Here is a 16326-nt window from a genome sequence, read left to right on the forward strand (position 1 = left end):
ATTCTCTGGAGTCCTAGGTGTGCTCATTTGTCTGTGAAAAGTTGCAAGGATCTTGGACCAAACCCCTTGTGGGATTTGTCAAACCCAACTGTGTGCTGTGTGCTGTGTTCTATTCACACCTAGCCCAGATACATGGACCCTGGACCTCAGATACTCATGGTGTCTATTAGGGCTGATGGCACACACATGTCACAAGACAGGGCCAGGTATGTTCTGGGTTCAGTGTCTTCTGAGCCAGAGGGGAGATTTTTTTTTTTTTTTTTTTTTTGAGACAGGGTTTCTCTATGGCTTTGGAGGCTGTCCTGGAACTAGCTCTTGTAGACCAGGCTGGTCTTGAACTCACAGAGATCCTCCTGCCTCTGCCTTCCCAGTGCTGGGATTAAAGGCGTGAGCCACCACTGCTGGGCTCAGAGGGGAGCTTCCAAGAGGTCTGAGACTGGGCCTATCTGGGGATGCTTACCTGCCCCTGCCCTGAGTACTTATTAGCAGCTTCAGGGGCAGCAGCAGTCACGTGAAAACAATCTCTACATATGGGAGACCCTCATGACCAGCAAACAAGCGGAACCCTCAAGAAAACAAAACTTGGTGCTGGCTTTCAATTTGCCCAGAGGCCCTACTGAATTTTCTAGGTGTCATAACCAGAAAAGGACACACAACCAACTCACAGACAAAGAAAGCATGATGTTCCCCGGTGCAGCCGAACCCCTTTATTGTAGCACCTTCCTCACGCCCGCAGTCACTGCTTGCTCTCTCTTTCATGAGGAGCCAGGTCACCCCTCTAGGGGACTGGGCGGGTTTGTGGTATTACAGTACACGTGAATGCAAAGCCTTGCGGTAGCTGCCTCTTAACAAACCATCTGCCCTCAGGCAGGCTCACTGGGGATCGTGGTGGGCTGAGCAGAGCAAGAGTGCCTGTGTTTCCACACGGGGGACTAGCTCCCCTGTCCTGTGTGTTCCTATCTTGAGGCGAAATCGAAAGGACCCTCAACAGCATGAGCTCTTGGGCAGCTCACGTGGAGCAGAGCCGTGGTGCTCACCTGCTCTAATTCCCCCCTGCCCAGCCTTCCCCACGGGCCGGCCTGGCTTTAGCCTTCCCTCCGCAGCACCACCTTGATGTTGCTGCAGACCTGGCCCAGCGCAGCAAAGAGCGGATTGCAGAAGGTGCGGATACACAGTGAGTAGATGTGACTGATACACTGGATCTCGATCAGGTAGCTCTTAATGCAGGGCACCACAGCCCAGATGTGGCAGAAGGAGATACAGGCGAACAGGAAGCCCCAGATCAGGGCCAGCGGCACACCCAGCAGTGTAGACAGCAGGCGGTAGCACCAGTACTTGGAGACGGTGAAAGTGGTGTAGCTCACCTTCCACACACCATCGAAGCTGTAGGTGCCCTCGGGCTCTGCAATCACATCTTCAAAATCTACCTGCAGGAGTCAGAAGGGGACAGCTTAACTCACAGCGTATATGGGCTTTTCTGGTGTTTGCATACCTGTATCAGAATCACTGGGAGTGAAGTCAGAGATAATGGTTTAGCAGTTAAGAGAATCTGTTGCTCTTGCAGAAGATTTGGGTTTGGTTGCCAGCATCCATATGATGCCTTACCGTCACCCATAACTCCAGTTCCAGGGGATCTGACATCCTCTTCTGAATTCCATGTGCCCCAGGCATGCACATAAAGCATGTATTCATACACAAAGGCAAATCATTCACATAAGTAAAATAAAACTAAACTAAAGATAAAAAAAAATAACAAGAAACTGGAGTGTCTGTTAAACTTCAGTGGGTCTTGGTGGGGTCTGGGACTGTATCTTTAATGATTGTCCAATATGGATGGATGATAATGTCGGTCCCCAGTCCTGCTGACTTGCTACATACTATAACGACAAGGTACTCTGAAGCCTGTCCAGTCTCCTCATTCTATGCTTGGGTAAAAGGATGCCCAGAATTTGAGTAGCTTGTTTAATATGGCAATGGCAGAGTCATAGTGCCTGCTGCGGTTTGGATCTGCCATGTTCCCCAAAGGCTTGGTCCCCAAGATGGTACCCCTGGCAGATGTAGAACCTTTAAGAGGTGGGATCTAGAGGGAAGAAGTTAGGGCATTTGAAATGTGCCCTGGAGGGGACACTGGGAGCCCTGGTCTCCTCCATTCTTGTTATTCCATGGCCATCAGAAGCTGTTTGGCTCCACCATGTACTCCTCCTGCCATGATATACCTGCCTTACCACTGGACAGAAAGCAACCAATTGACTGTGGACTGTACCTCCACAGCTGTGAGTTTAGTAAACCTTTCTATACAGTGCTTATTTTAGGTGTTTGTTACAGGGATGGGAAGATGACACCACCAGTTTTTTGTTAGCTTGATATAACCTAGAGTCATCTGGGAAGAGAGAACCCGCTATTGAAAAAAATGTCCCTACCAGATTGGCCTGTGGTGCATTTCTTAGTTAGTGATGGCTGTGGGAGGGCCCAGCCCATTGTGAGTGGTGCCATCCCTGGGCAGGTGGTATTGGGGTGTAGAAGAAAGCAGCTGAGCGAGCCATGGGAAGTGATGTGGTATAATGCTCTTGTACACGCTAAAGATTTGTCACTCGTATTGGTTCAATGAAACACTTATTGGTCAGTAGCCAGGCAGGAAGTATAGGCAGGGCTACCAGACTAGGAGAATTCTGGGAAGAAGAAAGGCAGAGAAGCAGTTGCCAGCCAGATACAGAGGAAACAAGATGAGAATGCCATACTGAGAAAAGGTACTAAGCCACATGGCTAAACATAGACAAGAATTATGGGTTAAGTTGTAAGAGTTTGTTAGTAATAAGCCTGAGCAATAGGCCAAACAGTATTTAATTAATATAAGCCTCTGTGTGTTTATTTGGTACTGAACAGATGCAGGACTGGGTGGGACAAAAACTTTCATCTACAGGGAAGCAAACTGGTAAAGTGTTTGTCTTAGGGTTTCAATTGCTGTGAAGAGACACCATGACCACAGGGACTCTTATAAAGGAAAGCATTTAATTGGGTGGCTTACAGTTTCAGAGGTTTAGTCCATTCTCATCATGATGGGAAATGGCAGCATGCAGGCAGACACAGTGCTGGAGAAGGAATTGGGAGTGGGAAAGGAGCTACATCTTGATCCCGGAGGCAACAAGACGTGAACTGAGACACTGGGCATGGTTTGTGCATAGGAGGCCTTAAAGCCCACCTCCACAGTGACACGCTTCCTCCAACAAGGTCATGCTACTCCAACAAAGCCACACCTCTTAATAATGCCACTCCCGATGAGCTTATGGGGACCAATTATATTCAAACTACTAGTGTTCCTCCGTGGCATCTGCTTCAGTTCCTGCCTCTGGGTTCCTATGCTTTAGTTCCTGTCCTGACTTCCCTAAGTGATGAAGTGTGACTGATAACCGTAAGCTGAAATAAATCTTATCTTCCGGAAGTTGCTTTGACCATGGTGTTTTATTATAGCAACCCAAATCCTAAGACATCCACACATCCACACATCCTATTATTTAATGATACTAAAGAAGTTTGACAGCCAGGAGTGAGGCTCAGTTGATAGAGCATTGGCCTAGCATACACGAAGCCCTGGGTTCAATCCTTAGCACCACACAAACCATGTAATTCCAGAACTTGAGAGGTGGGGGCAAGAGGATCAGGAGTTCAAGGTTATCTTCAACTATACAGGGTGTTAATGAGTCCCTGTTTCAAAACAACAAACAAAAAGACAAAAAAGCAGTTGAATGATCATTTATCTGCAGAGATTTGTGGATCACTTGTGGGCATGTCATAAGCTCTGGTCCTCAAGGAGCTAATGTGGGCAGTCAGTGCTGCTGTGTTAAGCTGGGGGTGGGGGCTGGGTACTTCTAAGGGACATTTAACTCAGACTTTGGAGCTTCCTGGAGGAAGCTAGTGTCTGATGGCGACCAAGTGGGCAGAGAGAAGGGTTGTGCGCTGCAAATGAGCATCTGGGCTGAAAGAACTGAAGCTACTAGAAGCTAGTGGGCTATACAATGTGGCCTTCAGGAGATACAGGTGCTTCCTGAAGGGCAATGCAAACAATGAACGGTGTGGTGCTGGAGAGGGGATGTGGGGAGGAGACTTCACTACCATGGGCCCTTCCATGGCTGTGGGCAGTGCTCAGCTGAATCTGGGTTTGGAGCAGATTGCTTAGTTATTGCAGCTAGGCAGTGGGAGCCCTGAGGGTGAGAATAGATGTGGGGGCCAGTGAGAACTTGGGGTACCTGTCTTGGAGGAGCAGCTGTGAGTTGGAAAGAGGCTCAGGCATTGGAGCTTTTGCTACAAACACCCAGCCTAGAACTGGCATCTTCACCTCCGGTTCATATGCAGCAAAAATGGAGAGTTTTTATGTCTTCAGGGATCTCCCAAAGTTTAGGATCGTAGAAGCTAGGCTGGAGGGCCCTTCCAACTTAACCTGGTTTGCTCCTTACCCCTACCTCTCTGACTATGGAAAGATTCTGACCTGAGAGACCTTTCCAATCTCCACGGTGGCAAACCCCCTTCCTGGGAAGATCTCCTGGGATAGCTTTTAGAGAGGCCCACATGGCCTCACAAACTCTTGCTAGCAAAGAGGCATCCGGGCAGATATTTGCTTCTCTGCCTTTGTCCCATCTGGCTCCTCTCCACTGGCCTCCTTGCCCAACCTATCCTGGCCCCACCTCCCTTTCAGTCCCGAGTAGAGGGCTCCCTGCTGACAGGCTTCCCATTCCTCATCATTTTACTGGGGGAGCAAAGAAGCCCAGAAGTGGCGGCTCTAGCCTGGACCAGGACCAGGCTCAGTCCAGGTATCCTGATTAGTCCAATGTCTTCCCACTGCCACAGCTGAGGGTAGATCCCAAGGGACATACTGGCTATGCTGCAGCCCTCGGGAAGTGTGACCACTCCCAGTGAGATATGGATCTTGGTAGACAGAAAAACCTATTCCAAGATAGCTGTGGTTCTTTATCTTTACCATACACCCAGATCTGAGGGTCATCTATCACTGTTGCCTAACCTGCCCATTTATTTTAGCACCTTCCTCCATTTGACACACTTTTCCTGTTTGTGTCTGGCTCTAAAGTGGCTGCTGTGCCTTGGACCCTGTGTAGCTGCTTATTGGCTGGATGACCCAATCAAGTTATTGACTTTTTCTGGGTTGCATTTTCCTTACCATGTTTTGTAAGAGTTGTCAGAGAATTAAGTGAATTGAGACATTTAAGATCTCAGAAGACTGGCAGGCACTGAGTGGTGAGGTTAGGAATGGCTAGCTGCTGCTGGAGTTCAGATCTGAAATGTCCTCCAATGGGACATGTGTTAGAGCCTTGGTCCCAGAGTGGCACTGATGAGAGACCACAAAACCTTTGAGTTGGCACCTAGCAGGAGGTTGTTAGACTAGGTGGTATGACTTTAAAGGAAACTCTCTCTTTATCTTTCATTTCCCAACCATGAGGTGACTAGCTTGCTCCAACATGTGTTTTGGCCATGATGGTCTGTCTTATCATAGACTCCAAGCAATGTGGCCCTCTGTCATGGACTGAGATCTCTAAAATTATGTGTCAAAACCAATCTGTGCTCTTCATAAGCTGGACATCTCGGGTATTTGGTACAAAGAAACTGACTGAACAGCTCTTCCTGGAGGTGGAGGCTGTAGCGGAGTGTGTTCCTCAATAAAGAGCTAGCAATACCTGTAGTCCCAGCCCCAGGGAGGCTGAGACAGGAGAATTGCTGGACTGCATAATGAGTTGCAAGTTTGTCTATAGTGTGAGATCCTGTCTCAAACAAACAAGCAAACAAACACCAACCAAGAATCAAAAAAAATCCTAGCAATCTAGGGTCCAAAGGTGGTCTTGGGTGTCAGCTGACTGGATGGGTGGGTTTGACATGGCTATCTATCATCTACCTAGCCATCTAACTATCTATCCACTATCCATTCTCACATCCATCTTCTACCCACCCACGCATCTACCCACTTGTCTATCTCTGTCCACTCATTCATCTTCCTCCCTATTTGTCTATCCACATATCCACCTGTCTATCCTGCCTCCTTTCTTCATATGTATCCATTGTCCATTTTTGTTCCTCCACAGAAACAAATACTTACTGAGCACCCAGGGCTCACTACTCAATATTTACCACATGGTAGGTGCTCATTATTGATAAGTACTTGCTCAAATGCTCTTAAGTTTCTATACAATATGTCTCAGAAGTTCTGTGACATTCCAAATCATGAATAGAAGAATTCTCCAGCTGACCCCATCATACTATGTGTATTTCTTGTGGACAGCTAATAATAAATGGAATTCTTTCTCTCCTTTCCTGCTTGTTCCTTCCATGAAGATCTCTCTGTTGTGTCTTTTAATTACCATTTCTTCCCAGAAACCATTGGCACCCTCACGTGAGTTATTTCCTGGGATCATCTTGGAGGGCTGGATGTGTGGCAAGTAGTCTCTTTTCTTTGAAACAGCGACATGCTGCTGGAGGACTGTGCTGAAAGGAGGCAGCTGCTCCCCTAAATTCAATCTGAGACCTGAGAGCGCTCTGGTCATAAATGCTGGTTTGGTGAGCCATTCATAAAAGTCATTTGTAAGAGTCACTCAGCATGTCTAGGAGGCCATGCCAGTGCATCAAGTACACTGTGACTTCATTTCCTATTTCTTTTCTAGCAGTGGAGTGAAGAAGGCTTTTTCTCGCAGGGTTGAGGTTGAAAAAGCCTCAGAGCCACATATGTAGCTGGAGGGTGGGAAGGGAAGACGGGTGCTCTTTCGGCCTGTGTCTGCTTCTCTGACATAGTTATTTTTGGAGCATCAAGAAAGCCAATTGGCCAATTGGCACAGGCCTGAATAGTCCCAGCAGTCACTGAGAGGGTTGAGAAGGCGTGGGACCACTGAGGGTGGGGGAGGAGGGCAGCGTCTACTCCTGTCAAAATTCTACCTCCACCCAGAATTCCACATGACTCAGTCCTTGGTCATCTAGGGTCAGGACAATTCAGAGAAGATATCTAGGAGTAGGGGAGGTAGTGCTGGGATTCCAGCTTCCACTTGGCCATTGAGTTACTGTGAGATTGAAGGTGCCATGCTTTTCCTCTCTGGGAGTCTAGTGATTTGCTGTGTTGAACTCTACAAGAGAGGACAGATACAGTCCTCAGCACAGCATCAGCTTGGGAGTCAGAAGACAGGAACAAGTAGCTTAGCTTAGCTAGGTCCTGGTTTCCTGGCCTGTTGTCTTGCTATGTAAGGGGTGGCCACTCAGTCCCAGAAGGTCAGTACAGAAGCTGAGTTCGTGTTAGAAATAGCTATAGAAATTTGGTGCAGTTGTTTTATGACTACTGAATAATGTTAATGTGGATTTATACTACATAGTCACATTTCATTTCTCTGATCATTAATTTTTACTGTGTCTTACAAAAGTATTGCCATACAATAGACTGGGATCATCACAGTAGGACCTACCTCTTACCCACACAGTCTGAAAAGTAAAGGTAAAATGAGATGATAGCTGTAAAAAAACAGTTTTAAAAGATGGGTGAGATTTTCTTTTTTGTTAGAAATGATATTAGCAGATTTCTGTGTGATCTGGAATGATAACATGCACAATGCATTTGGGCCCTATAGATCATCTCTGCCCATGCATCTTATACTAGTCATTTTATAGGGCTTTTAAGGGCTAAGCAGGAGGAGACTCAAGGCAGACAGACAGACAATCTTGTGCCCAAATCTCCACTGCATGCTTCTTGTCCAGGGTCATCATATGGGCTGGGTGCCTTGCCCAGAACTGCTCCAGGGCTGGACCTGACTGGGGTGATCAGGGAATGAAGAAAAGACAAATACAGCTAGACAATAGAAAGCTGGGGTCAGGTGGACTGGGCTCTCAGATGGAGAAACCATGGCACCCTGGAAGCTCATCATTTTTATATAGAGTTGAACAGAGAGGTGGGATTATTGCATACAGTGGAACAAAGAGTCAGGGTTTATGGTATGGAGTTAGATCAAAGAGGCTGGTTAACTAATCTTTGTGGGAGCAGTCTATAGGAGAGCAGTTTTCATGCTGTAAGTATCCGGAGGAACAAAGCTATGTGGACCCTTTCTGCACACATTATCAACTTCCACACAGACCCCAGAAGAACAGGTTTTGCTATTTACCTCTGATCCTCACCCCTGGGAGAAGACTTTGCCATTACTCCATGGGTCTGAGGCTCTGGGGCCTTGGACATGAGTGTTCCTATGGCAACAGGACACGTTCACTCAGACACTTCACTCACTCCAGGCTTTGTTCACTCCCTACAGATTGTACCTCAACAGGAACGGAAGGTATTACCAGTAGCTTAGGCTGAGAGCATCCTACAGGGCTACCCAGAGAACCCTTGCTGGAGTATGAAGACTTGGATCTAGCCTCTTTCTGGCTCCTTCCTGGCATCTCTCTTGCCCTCTCAGCTAGTGCCTTTGGTGAGGGTGGTGCAGGTGGAGTGGGGAGCGATGGAAATGCCTTGGCTGGAGTCCTAGACTGTGTACTAGCTTTTGGCTACAGGCTAGCAAGTCTCCTCAAATAACCTTCAATGAGTCACAACTCTTTGTATCTATGTCCGTGGGTGGTCTTGTCCCATCTCAGTCAGAGCTTTCCTTGTGACTCATTTTAACCACCAGAATGTGATAGAGAGAGGGCTGGGTCACCTCCAGACTGAACACCAGGAAATCCTGGCACCATGTACTTTGGGGACTCCTGAGTTACCTTCCCCCCTCCCCTTAGTTTATTTTTATACCTTGCTTTAGAGGCCAGTGGTGCTAACTGTGCATTACAATCTGCTCTCCTAGAAATAGTCCTAAAACCCTGAGGTAGAGTCTCTCCCAACATTCATACTGATTCCTGTCTTCTGTCTCTGATATGTCCTAGAATAGCAGAGAACCTTCTTGAATGGTCCAGCTGAGACGAGCCCCCAAGTAGCTTCTAACTGAAGCTGTAGGGGATGTCCCCAGAGATAGTAGAACTGACAGCCAGCTCCACAAATCCAGAGAACTGGTGGGGTGATGGGTTGCATGGCAGTTGATTACTGATAAAAGTGTGTCCCTGGAGAAAGCACCCTGGATCTCAGTTTCATTTTCTAGAAGTTGTGAGGAGTGGGCTTGTTTGCTGATGTTCAAAAATGAAGGCACAAGACATTTGCTACCTTGGTTGCATAAGACTTCTGTTGGCAGAACATAAGGAACTATGTTTCAGCAAGCTAACCCCCCACAAAGGAGACATTTTGAAAGGTCTAGACCAGCTGTTCTTAACCTGTGGGCCATGACCCCTTTGGGGGTTGAACAACCCTTTCACAGGGGTTGCCTAAGATAATTGGGAAATACAGATACAGATACATTACAATTCATAGCAGTAGCAAAATTACAGTTATGAAATAGCAATGAAATAATTTTATGGTTGGGGGGTCACCACAACATGAGGAACTGTATTGAAGGGAGGCAGCATTAGAAGTGTTGAAAATCACAGGTCTAGACCAACATAGTCTCTGTCTCATCAGAATGCCTCTATATTAGTTCCATGTAGCCTTGTGTGTTCATATGCATGTGTGTGTGTGTGTGTGTGTGTGTGTGTGTGTGTGTGTGTGTGTGTGTATGCATGGGGCCAGAGGACAACACGAAATCTTTCTCAGTTGCTTCTCTGCCTCATTTTCCTGAGACAGTCTCTCACCTGGAGCTCAGACATTCAGCTAGTCTGGCTAGCCTGAAAAGTGCAGGGATGTTTCCCTCCCTCGGCCCCAGGGATGGGGTTACAGGTACAGACCAGCCCTGCCTGGCTTTTGATGTGACTCCTGGGGAACTAAACTCAGGTGCTCATGCTTGTGCAGGAAGTGCTCTTCTGACTGAGTCATCTCCCCAGAGCCCATGGAGCCATTTTGGGAGGAAATTCACAGAGGGCAAGGCTCAGGAAGGAACCACCAAGGAGGACTGAGTGAGTGATGATCCAGCCTCAGCATGCCCTTTCTGCTTTTTCACCCACGAATGCTCTTTCGGGTGCTCTGGGCTTTCCTCCTTGTATCGTTCAGTATCACCAGCAGCCAGAGTAGTAAAGAGGTTCTATTTGTGGTACCAACTCTGATTCCAGGGGCTTTGCTTCCTGGAAAAGTACTGTGATCCATTAGTAATGTCTGCCATGCACACAGGAAGGAAGGGGTAGTGACAACAGCTGCCTCTCACATTCACCAACTCCATCGATATTCTTCCCAGAATTGTGAAAAGCCTCCATATCATTGCTCGTTCCATTTCTTCTTCTTAGAACGCCTGTTCCTCATTTAGCATTTTACTCATTTTGAAAAAGTCTACCTTGGGTATCATTTTGCCATGAAGATGATGGATCCTGATTTTCCCAGGCACAAGTCACTTTTCCCCCTTAACTTTCCAGGACACTTCATCTGACATCAGCTTATGGCATTTGGCGCCTTCCCCTATACTGGCTCCTTATTCTAGTCTCATCAGCAAGGCCTGGGTTCTTCCCAAGGAAAAGCGTCGGTTTTATTATTGCACAGCAGTGTGTCCTAGATCTATGAAAGCTGGACTTGGGACTTTGAGGGACGTGGTAGACTGCTGGCTCCTCTCGGTGCTTCTTGGCCTTCTCTGACAAGCAGAAGGTGCCAGTAGAAGGAGGAGGGTGTTTTTTGGCAGGTGTGAATTGGAAGTGGGTGGAGAATTCATGTACTGAGGAGAGTTCCCACACATCAATCGGCTTCTCTTTCTTCTCTTTGGGGCTGACTTGAGGCATCCAAGGAGAGAGAGAGATAAAGTTGCTGCCTCAGGAAACAGAACCATGCAGATTCAGGAAGGGACTTGGAATCAGCCATGAACCTTCTCAGAAATGACTCCAGTGACTGGGGTAGCCTGGGTTTCTAGGCATGCATGGGGGCGGCTGCTAGAGTCTCTACAGCCAAAGTCTTCAGGAGGTGCCATCACATGGGGCACCTGTACTAGTGAGCTTAGTGTCCCAAAGCCTGGTATGCAGTTTGTATACAGCTCCCACCATATTCTCTAGGTCAGCTTGGTGCCTGGTATGCAGCAGGTTCTCAGGGACATGTGGGGCCCACACTAGTGACAGGGATGGATGGGGAAGGGAATGAAGTGCCCTCTTCCCAGTTCCTCAGTCATCATCTCTCATGACTTCCACTCAGCCAGGGTCCTGACCCAAGTATGGGAGATTACTTCAAGTCTAGTTTTTACCACGACTCTCATTTTCCAGCCTGGGTTCAAGAGCAGCACCCCTAAGAAGTGCCTCCCTGTGTGTGTGTGGGGGGGCAAGGTGACTCTGTCTCCTTCCTCTCTTGGGTTTTATTGTGTGAAATCTGTCAGCTGACTGCAGAGGGGACTATATGTCCCCCTTCTCTACCGAGAAGGATTTTTTTCAAGACACTCAGCAAGCAAGCTTAGTGTCTTAGCTGGTGCTTCCTGGATTCTCTCCTTGCCATTCATCCTAGCCCACAAGGACCCTGCTGATTGTGAGAACACCCCAGCAGAGGCCACTTAGCATGCTGCTGTGGCCTTCTGTGCCTTCACCTTGGCCTCTCCATCCTCCCCTCTCACCTGCTACCCGCCCTTCTAGCTTGCTTTTTTCCCAGGTGATGACAGAAAATCCAGGCAGTAGAAGGCTGTCCTGTTCCGACAGCTGCCCCTACTCCCAGCCAGTCAACTCTCTCCTTTTTTAATTTTAAACAGATAGACAGTCCTGAAGTCTCAGAGAATGTGTGTGTGTGTGTGTGTGTGTGTGTGTGTGTGTGTGTGTGTGTGTGGTATATATCTCCCGATGTTATCCCTGTTCTGTGTTTCTAAATGTTTTGTTTCTGGCTCATTAAAAAATGAGGAAAAAGAAATGCCAGACAACTTCCCAAAGCAGCGAGTGACCAAGCAATGTCAGTTAATTTCCTCTGGACAAAACTATTTGTGCATCCGTTATTTCATCTTTGGGAGCTATTTGGGATAGTATGGGGACCAGGGATGCCAGAGAGGATGCCCCGCTGTCTCAGAAAAGCTGAAGAAAGCAGGGCATCTCTTCTGCTGTCTCTGCCTTTCTTTGGATTGCAGTCTAGGCCTAGGGCTTGATGCTGCCTCTCTCTTGGCTCAGTAGAACCTGAGTTCCCTCTGCACCAAGGACTCCAGAGGGCTCAGTTCTCCAACCTTCTGGACTGGAAGCTGCTTGAGGGCTCTGTTCAGCCCCAATGAACTATATGCTTCCTGGGAGTGGGGCCCATCTTCAGATCTCTCATCTCATTCAGCCCACACATGCCATTTCAGCTGCTCAGAGCTGTCTGAGGTTCATTTACCTGATGGAGGTAAATGGTACTGTTGCAATGTCACAGGAGGGTCAGAAACTTCGGTGACATGTCCAGTGTCTTCGCTTTTGGGGAGGAGTCTGGAGTTGAAATTAGGCAGTTCAGCTGGACCACTCTATGGAAACCATGACAGCTACACTTCTCTAGTATTTTGAAGTTGCAAAGTTTGGGCTTCATAAGTATTCCAAGGAGTTCCATCTCCACCATTAGTGACTTATGTCAATAAAACACACAACCGTGTGAACTGTTAGAGAAGTCAGTCCCAGTGAAAGGGCACAGAGATGTGGAACAGTTGGCTACCTGAAGGAGTCAGGGGAGTCTTTCTGGAGGAGGTGACATTTGGGTGGCATTAACATCTGAGAGGATGGAGTGAAGGCAGGCACTTTTGTCCAAGATCCAGGGGCATACTCTGTGGGGCTCGCATGGGGAGTTACCAGGCAGAGCAAACGGGGCAGTAGCTTGTGTTGGGTGTGGGCAGGCACACGGGAAGTTAGGTTTTCGCCATGTAGAAGGAGCTGTCCTGAAGGAAGCCAGCTCTGGCCTTGCCTTTCAACGAACCCTTGATTGTGTTACTGAAATCTGTGGCTTATATGACTCCAGGTCTCTAGATTCTGTGCCATCATAGTCACAATATAAGAAGAGAGATACACTGTTGGGCAGTGGTGGCTCATACATTTGATCCCAGCACTCAGGAGGCAGAGGCAGAGGCAGGAGGATTCCTGTGAGTTCAAGGCCAGGTCTATAAAGTGAGTTCCAGGACAGCTAGTGCTACACAGAGAAACCCTGTCTCAAAAAAAAAAAAAAAAAAAAAAAAAACCTAAAAAAAAAAAAAAAAAGACAAAGAGTGGCTGGCAGGGAGGAAGCCTCACTGTTGGAAACTTAAGAACGTATGGCACGGTATGAGCATGTAAATCAGTTTTCAAGATTGCTTTTTATGAACCAAATACAAAGCATGCATTTCTGAGGAAAATCTGGGGTCCACACTGAGCTGTGTCTTCGGAACAAGACATATATAAGGTTCTAGAAACACACACACACACACACACACACACACACACACACACACATATCTTTTTATGAGCTTAGATGTTGAGATGCTATAATTCTGGATGTAAAAACATAAAAACGATTCAAATTTAATAAATCAATTACTCTGTGTACCTATGTATATGTTTGCAGCCTGGTGTGTGTGTAAGTCAGAGGGCTTGTGGAGTCTGTTCTCTACATAGGTTCTAGGGATTGAACTCAGGACACAAGTTTTGACAGGGGGCATCTTTATCCGCTGAGCCATCTTGTCAGTCCCCAAAAATCAATTCCAGCTGTTAGATTTTTCCTTTTTTGAAAGCGACTACTAGAAAACATTTAAATTTCAGAGCAGGTGGGTCCATTGGTCATCTCTGCACTGTCTGTTCAGTTTTTTTCTGTCAACCTGGCATGGCACTAGTCTATTCTCATAAAGCTACACATATAAAACTAAGCCATAGTGACTGTCATGTCCAAACAGCACAGTTCCTACAATTGTGTACAGGGCATAGCAGCCAGAGTGGCTGCAGTACTGCTCATGGTTTTACAGTTTGCAGGGTGATGGTAAAAGGGTCACACTGCACCTGTAATTCTACAGGCAGCTCTGGCCTGTGATTCTGAATACTCAGTCCGGAAGCACAGTCACTCTGTGCTGATGGCTGGGACTTTGCTCTGAGGGGGATCTGGCTTTTAAGGGGAGATTGAATTATGGGGACCCAAGGCTGGTGACTTGAGGGTTCCCTTCCAAGTGCCTGCTGAGAGGCCTTTGCCTGGTCCTGGCCACCAGGCCTGCCGTGAGGCTGAGGCTTGGAACCAGAGGGAGGGCTTGAAGGGTCCAGTGTGCTAGAGGGACAAATACTAGTCACTGCCAGACGGCAACTAGTGCCTCTTGGAGAGACCACTGGTGAGACCTCCCTCAGATTAATCCCAACCCCACTAAGGAGACAGCCTAAGTGCCCCTGGCAGAGTAGAACAACCGACTTGGCCCAGGTTCCAAATCGTCCCAGCGATTCCTCCTGGGCATGGGGCCAGAGTCCAGGGTAGGCACTTGGAACTACTTGTAAGAAGGTGTTTTTGGTGTCTTCCCCCTCAGCCCCATCATACATGTAGCTAAGGTTTTCTTCTTGCCTTCTAAGGCCTGTACAGATTTGCCTGTTTGCTGGGCTTCAAAGAAGACAGTTTCCAGGGGCTTTGGGGAGGCTGACTTCAAGTGTGTGAGGACCATGATGTCCTGGATGGGCACAGAGCCTACCTTCACAATGTCCTCATTGATGTTCTTGGGGTCACGGTTCACCAGGTCTATCTCCTTGCAGTGGATGTCCTTGATGATCCGGGCTTCCAGATCTGAGTGCTCTTCGGTCATCATCGTGGGGCTGCGGCACCTTTAGGAGGAGATCCGAGCCTTGTAGCCGGTGCCGTTGACAGTCCTGGAGCAGAAGGACCAGGCGTGGGGTCTCCAGACTGGTGCCCCTGCTGGCTAAATAGGCCCCACCCAGCATGCCGCCTGACAGCTGTCCTGCATAACTTCAGCAGGCCTCTGGTTAAAGCTGCCGGTGGCACGCCTCCAAGCTAAAATTAAGACTGGATGGCAGAGCGCTCCTTAAAGGGGGCTGTGCTGGCCACTGTCCTCACGCGAGAGGAGACCTGGCATTCCCTGCCAGTCAACAGGGCTTGGCCTTCCCGGTACTCTGTGGAGGCGGGCTGAGCAACTCCCATGGAGTCCCTGGAATTTGCTACTGAGTACTCAGGCTCCTCCCAGGATCAGCTGCCCAAGAAAGGAGGTGGGCTGTGTCCCAGCCCTGTTTCTTGCTAGCTGCTAAGTGACCTTGGCACATGTCCCTTTTCTGGGCCACCAGGATATTATAAGGAATAGGTAATAACCATCAAGACTCCTCCCATCCTGGAGGGGAGGAGACTGGCTTTGTGGGGGACTCTACTGGGTGAACTGGAAATGTCTGGTAGATTTTCCTTAGTTTAATGACTGGCTATGGTGGTCAAAACTGTGCAGAGCGAATCTGTTCTCTCCTTCTGCCATGTGGGTCCTGGGGATTGAATTAAGGTTATCAGATTTGGTGGCATGAATAGGTACTTGATGAGCCATCTCACCAGACCCAATGTATTTTAACCTGGGGGACTGAACTCAGGTCCTCACGCTTGCACAGCAAGCCATCTTCCACTCCCGGTTGATCTTGATTGTCAGTTTAACTGGATTGAGACACTTAGGGGATTAGGAAAGCCCAACCCTGGAACTGACAGTGAGGGCATTTCTACAGATGAAGCCACTGATGGCTTCAAAACTGAAGCAGATGATCTGAAGGCGTTAAGACTGTGGAGGGCAGGGTCTAGTTGCAGGAAGTGGGTCACCGGGAGCTGCATGTCTTTGAAGGGCATACCTTGTCCTGGCCCCTTCCTTTACTCAGCTCTGCTTCCCATCTTCTGTGATATGAGCTGCTTTGCTCTGCCATGATGGATTTGTCATGGATCAGGAGATGCTTCCTCCTGCATCCCTCTAACCCTGACAGCCAAAACAATCTTGCATTTTTTTTTTTTTTTGTGTGTGCTGGAAAGAATTCGCACCAGGTCACAGGTAGGGGCAGCAAGTAATGAAGGTTTATTTTCAGGACCCTAAGTGCTAAAATAAGATTAAGTGCACCCTGCACTGTAGGAGGCCTGCCTCTAGTGTCAGGACTTGTAAGTCTTGTTCTACCATTTCTCTTCCTCTTGCTTAGCCCTGGAGTGGTTCCTTTCCCAGAATCAATGGAGGCTTTTTAGTTATCCTTACCCTCAATCCAACCTGATACAGGGAAATCAGACTGTGTATAAAGGTATAAGTGCCTGTAGGGTTGAGACGTTTACTAGAGAAAGGACATCAGTGTCTGTCACATGCTCCTCAGGGGCGTTGAACACTGGCTGGAACCTGCCTGAGGTCGGTTTTGCTTGTTTTGTTCAGGGCCTGTCTTTCCTCTTCTTTAGTTAGCTTGGCTGCTCTGGACCTT

At 48.0% G+C, this 16326-nt stretch overlaps 1 protein-coding gene across 1 annotated transcript; it reads right to left on the reverse strand.

The window, feature by feature from the left end:
- Positions 1 to 679: 679 nt before the first annotated feature.
- Positions 680 to 14696, reverse strand: Cav3 (caveolin 3). Its single transcript, XM_027429384.2, has 2 exons — positions 14583 to 14696; positions 680 to 1427 (listed from the first exon to the last, which is right to left on the reverse strand). Exons 1-2 carry the CDS (start codon positions 14694 to 14696, stop codon positions 1086 to 1088), a joined length of 456 nt encoding a protein of 151 aa, XP_027285185.1. The 3' UTR covers positions 680 to 1085.
- Positions 14697 to 16326: the final 1630 nt, after the last annotated feature.

This window comes from Cricetulus griseus, chromosome 8, assembly GCF_003668045.3.
Source record: "Cricetulus griseus strain 17A/GY chromosome 8, alternate assembly CriGri-PICRH-1.0, whole genome shotgun sequence".
Classification (NCBI taxonomy): Eukaryota; Metazoa; Chordata; class Mammalia; order Rodentia; family Cricetidae; genus Cricetulus; species Cricetulus griseus.

Excerpts from the sequence above, each read along its gene's own strand:
- Cav3 (XM_027429384.2), bottom strand. The coding sequence starts at position 14,696 with ATGATGACCGAAGAGCACTCAGATCTGGAAGCCCGGATCATCAAGGAC. Across the intron at positions 1,428-14,582 it reads TCAATGAGGACATTGTGAAG|GTAGATTTTGAAGATGTGAT; the intron begins GTAGGCTCTGTG and ends TGACTCCTGCAG.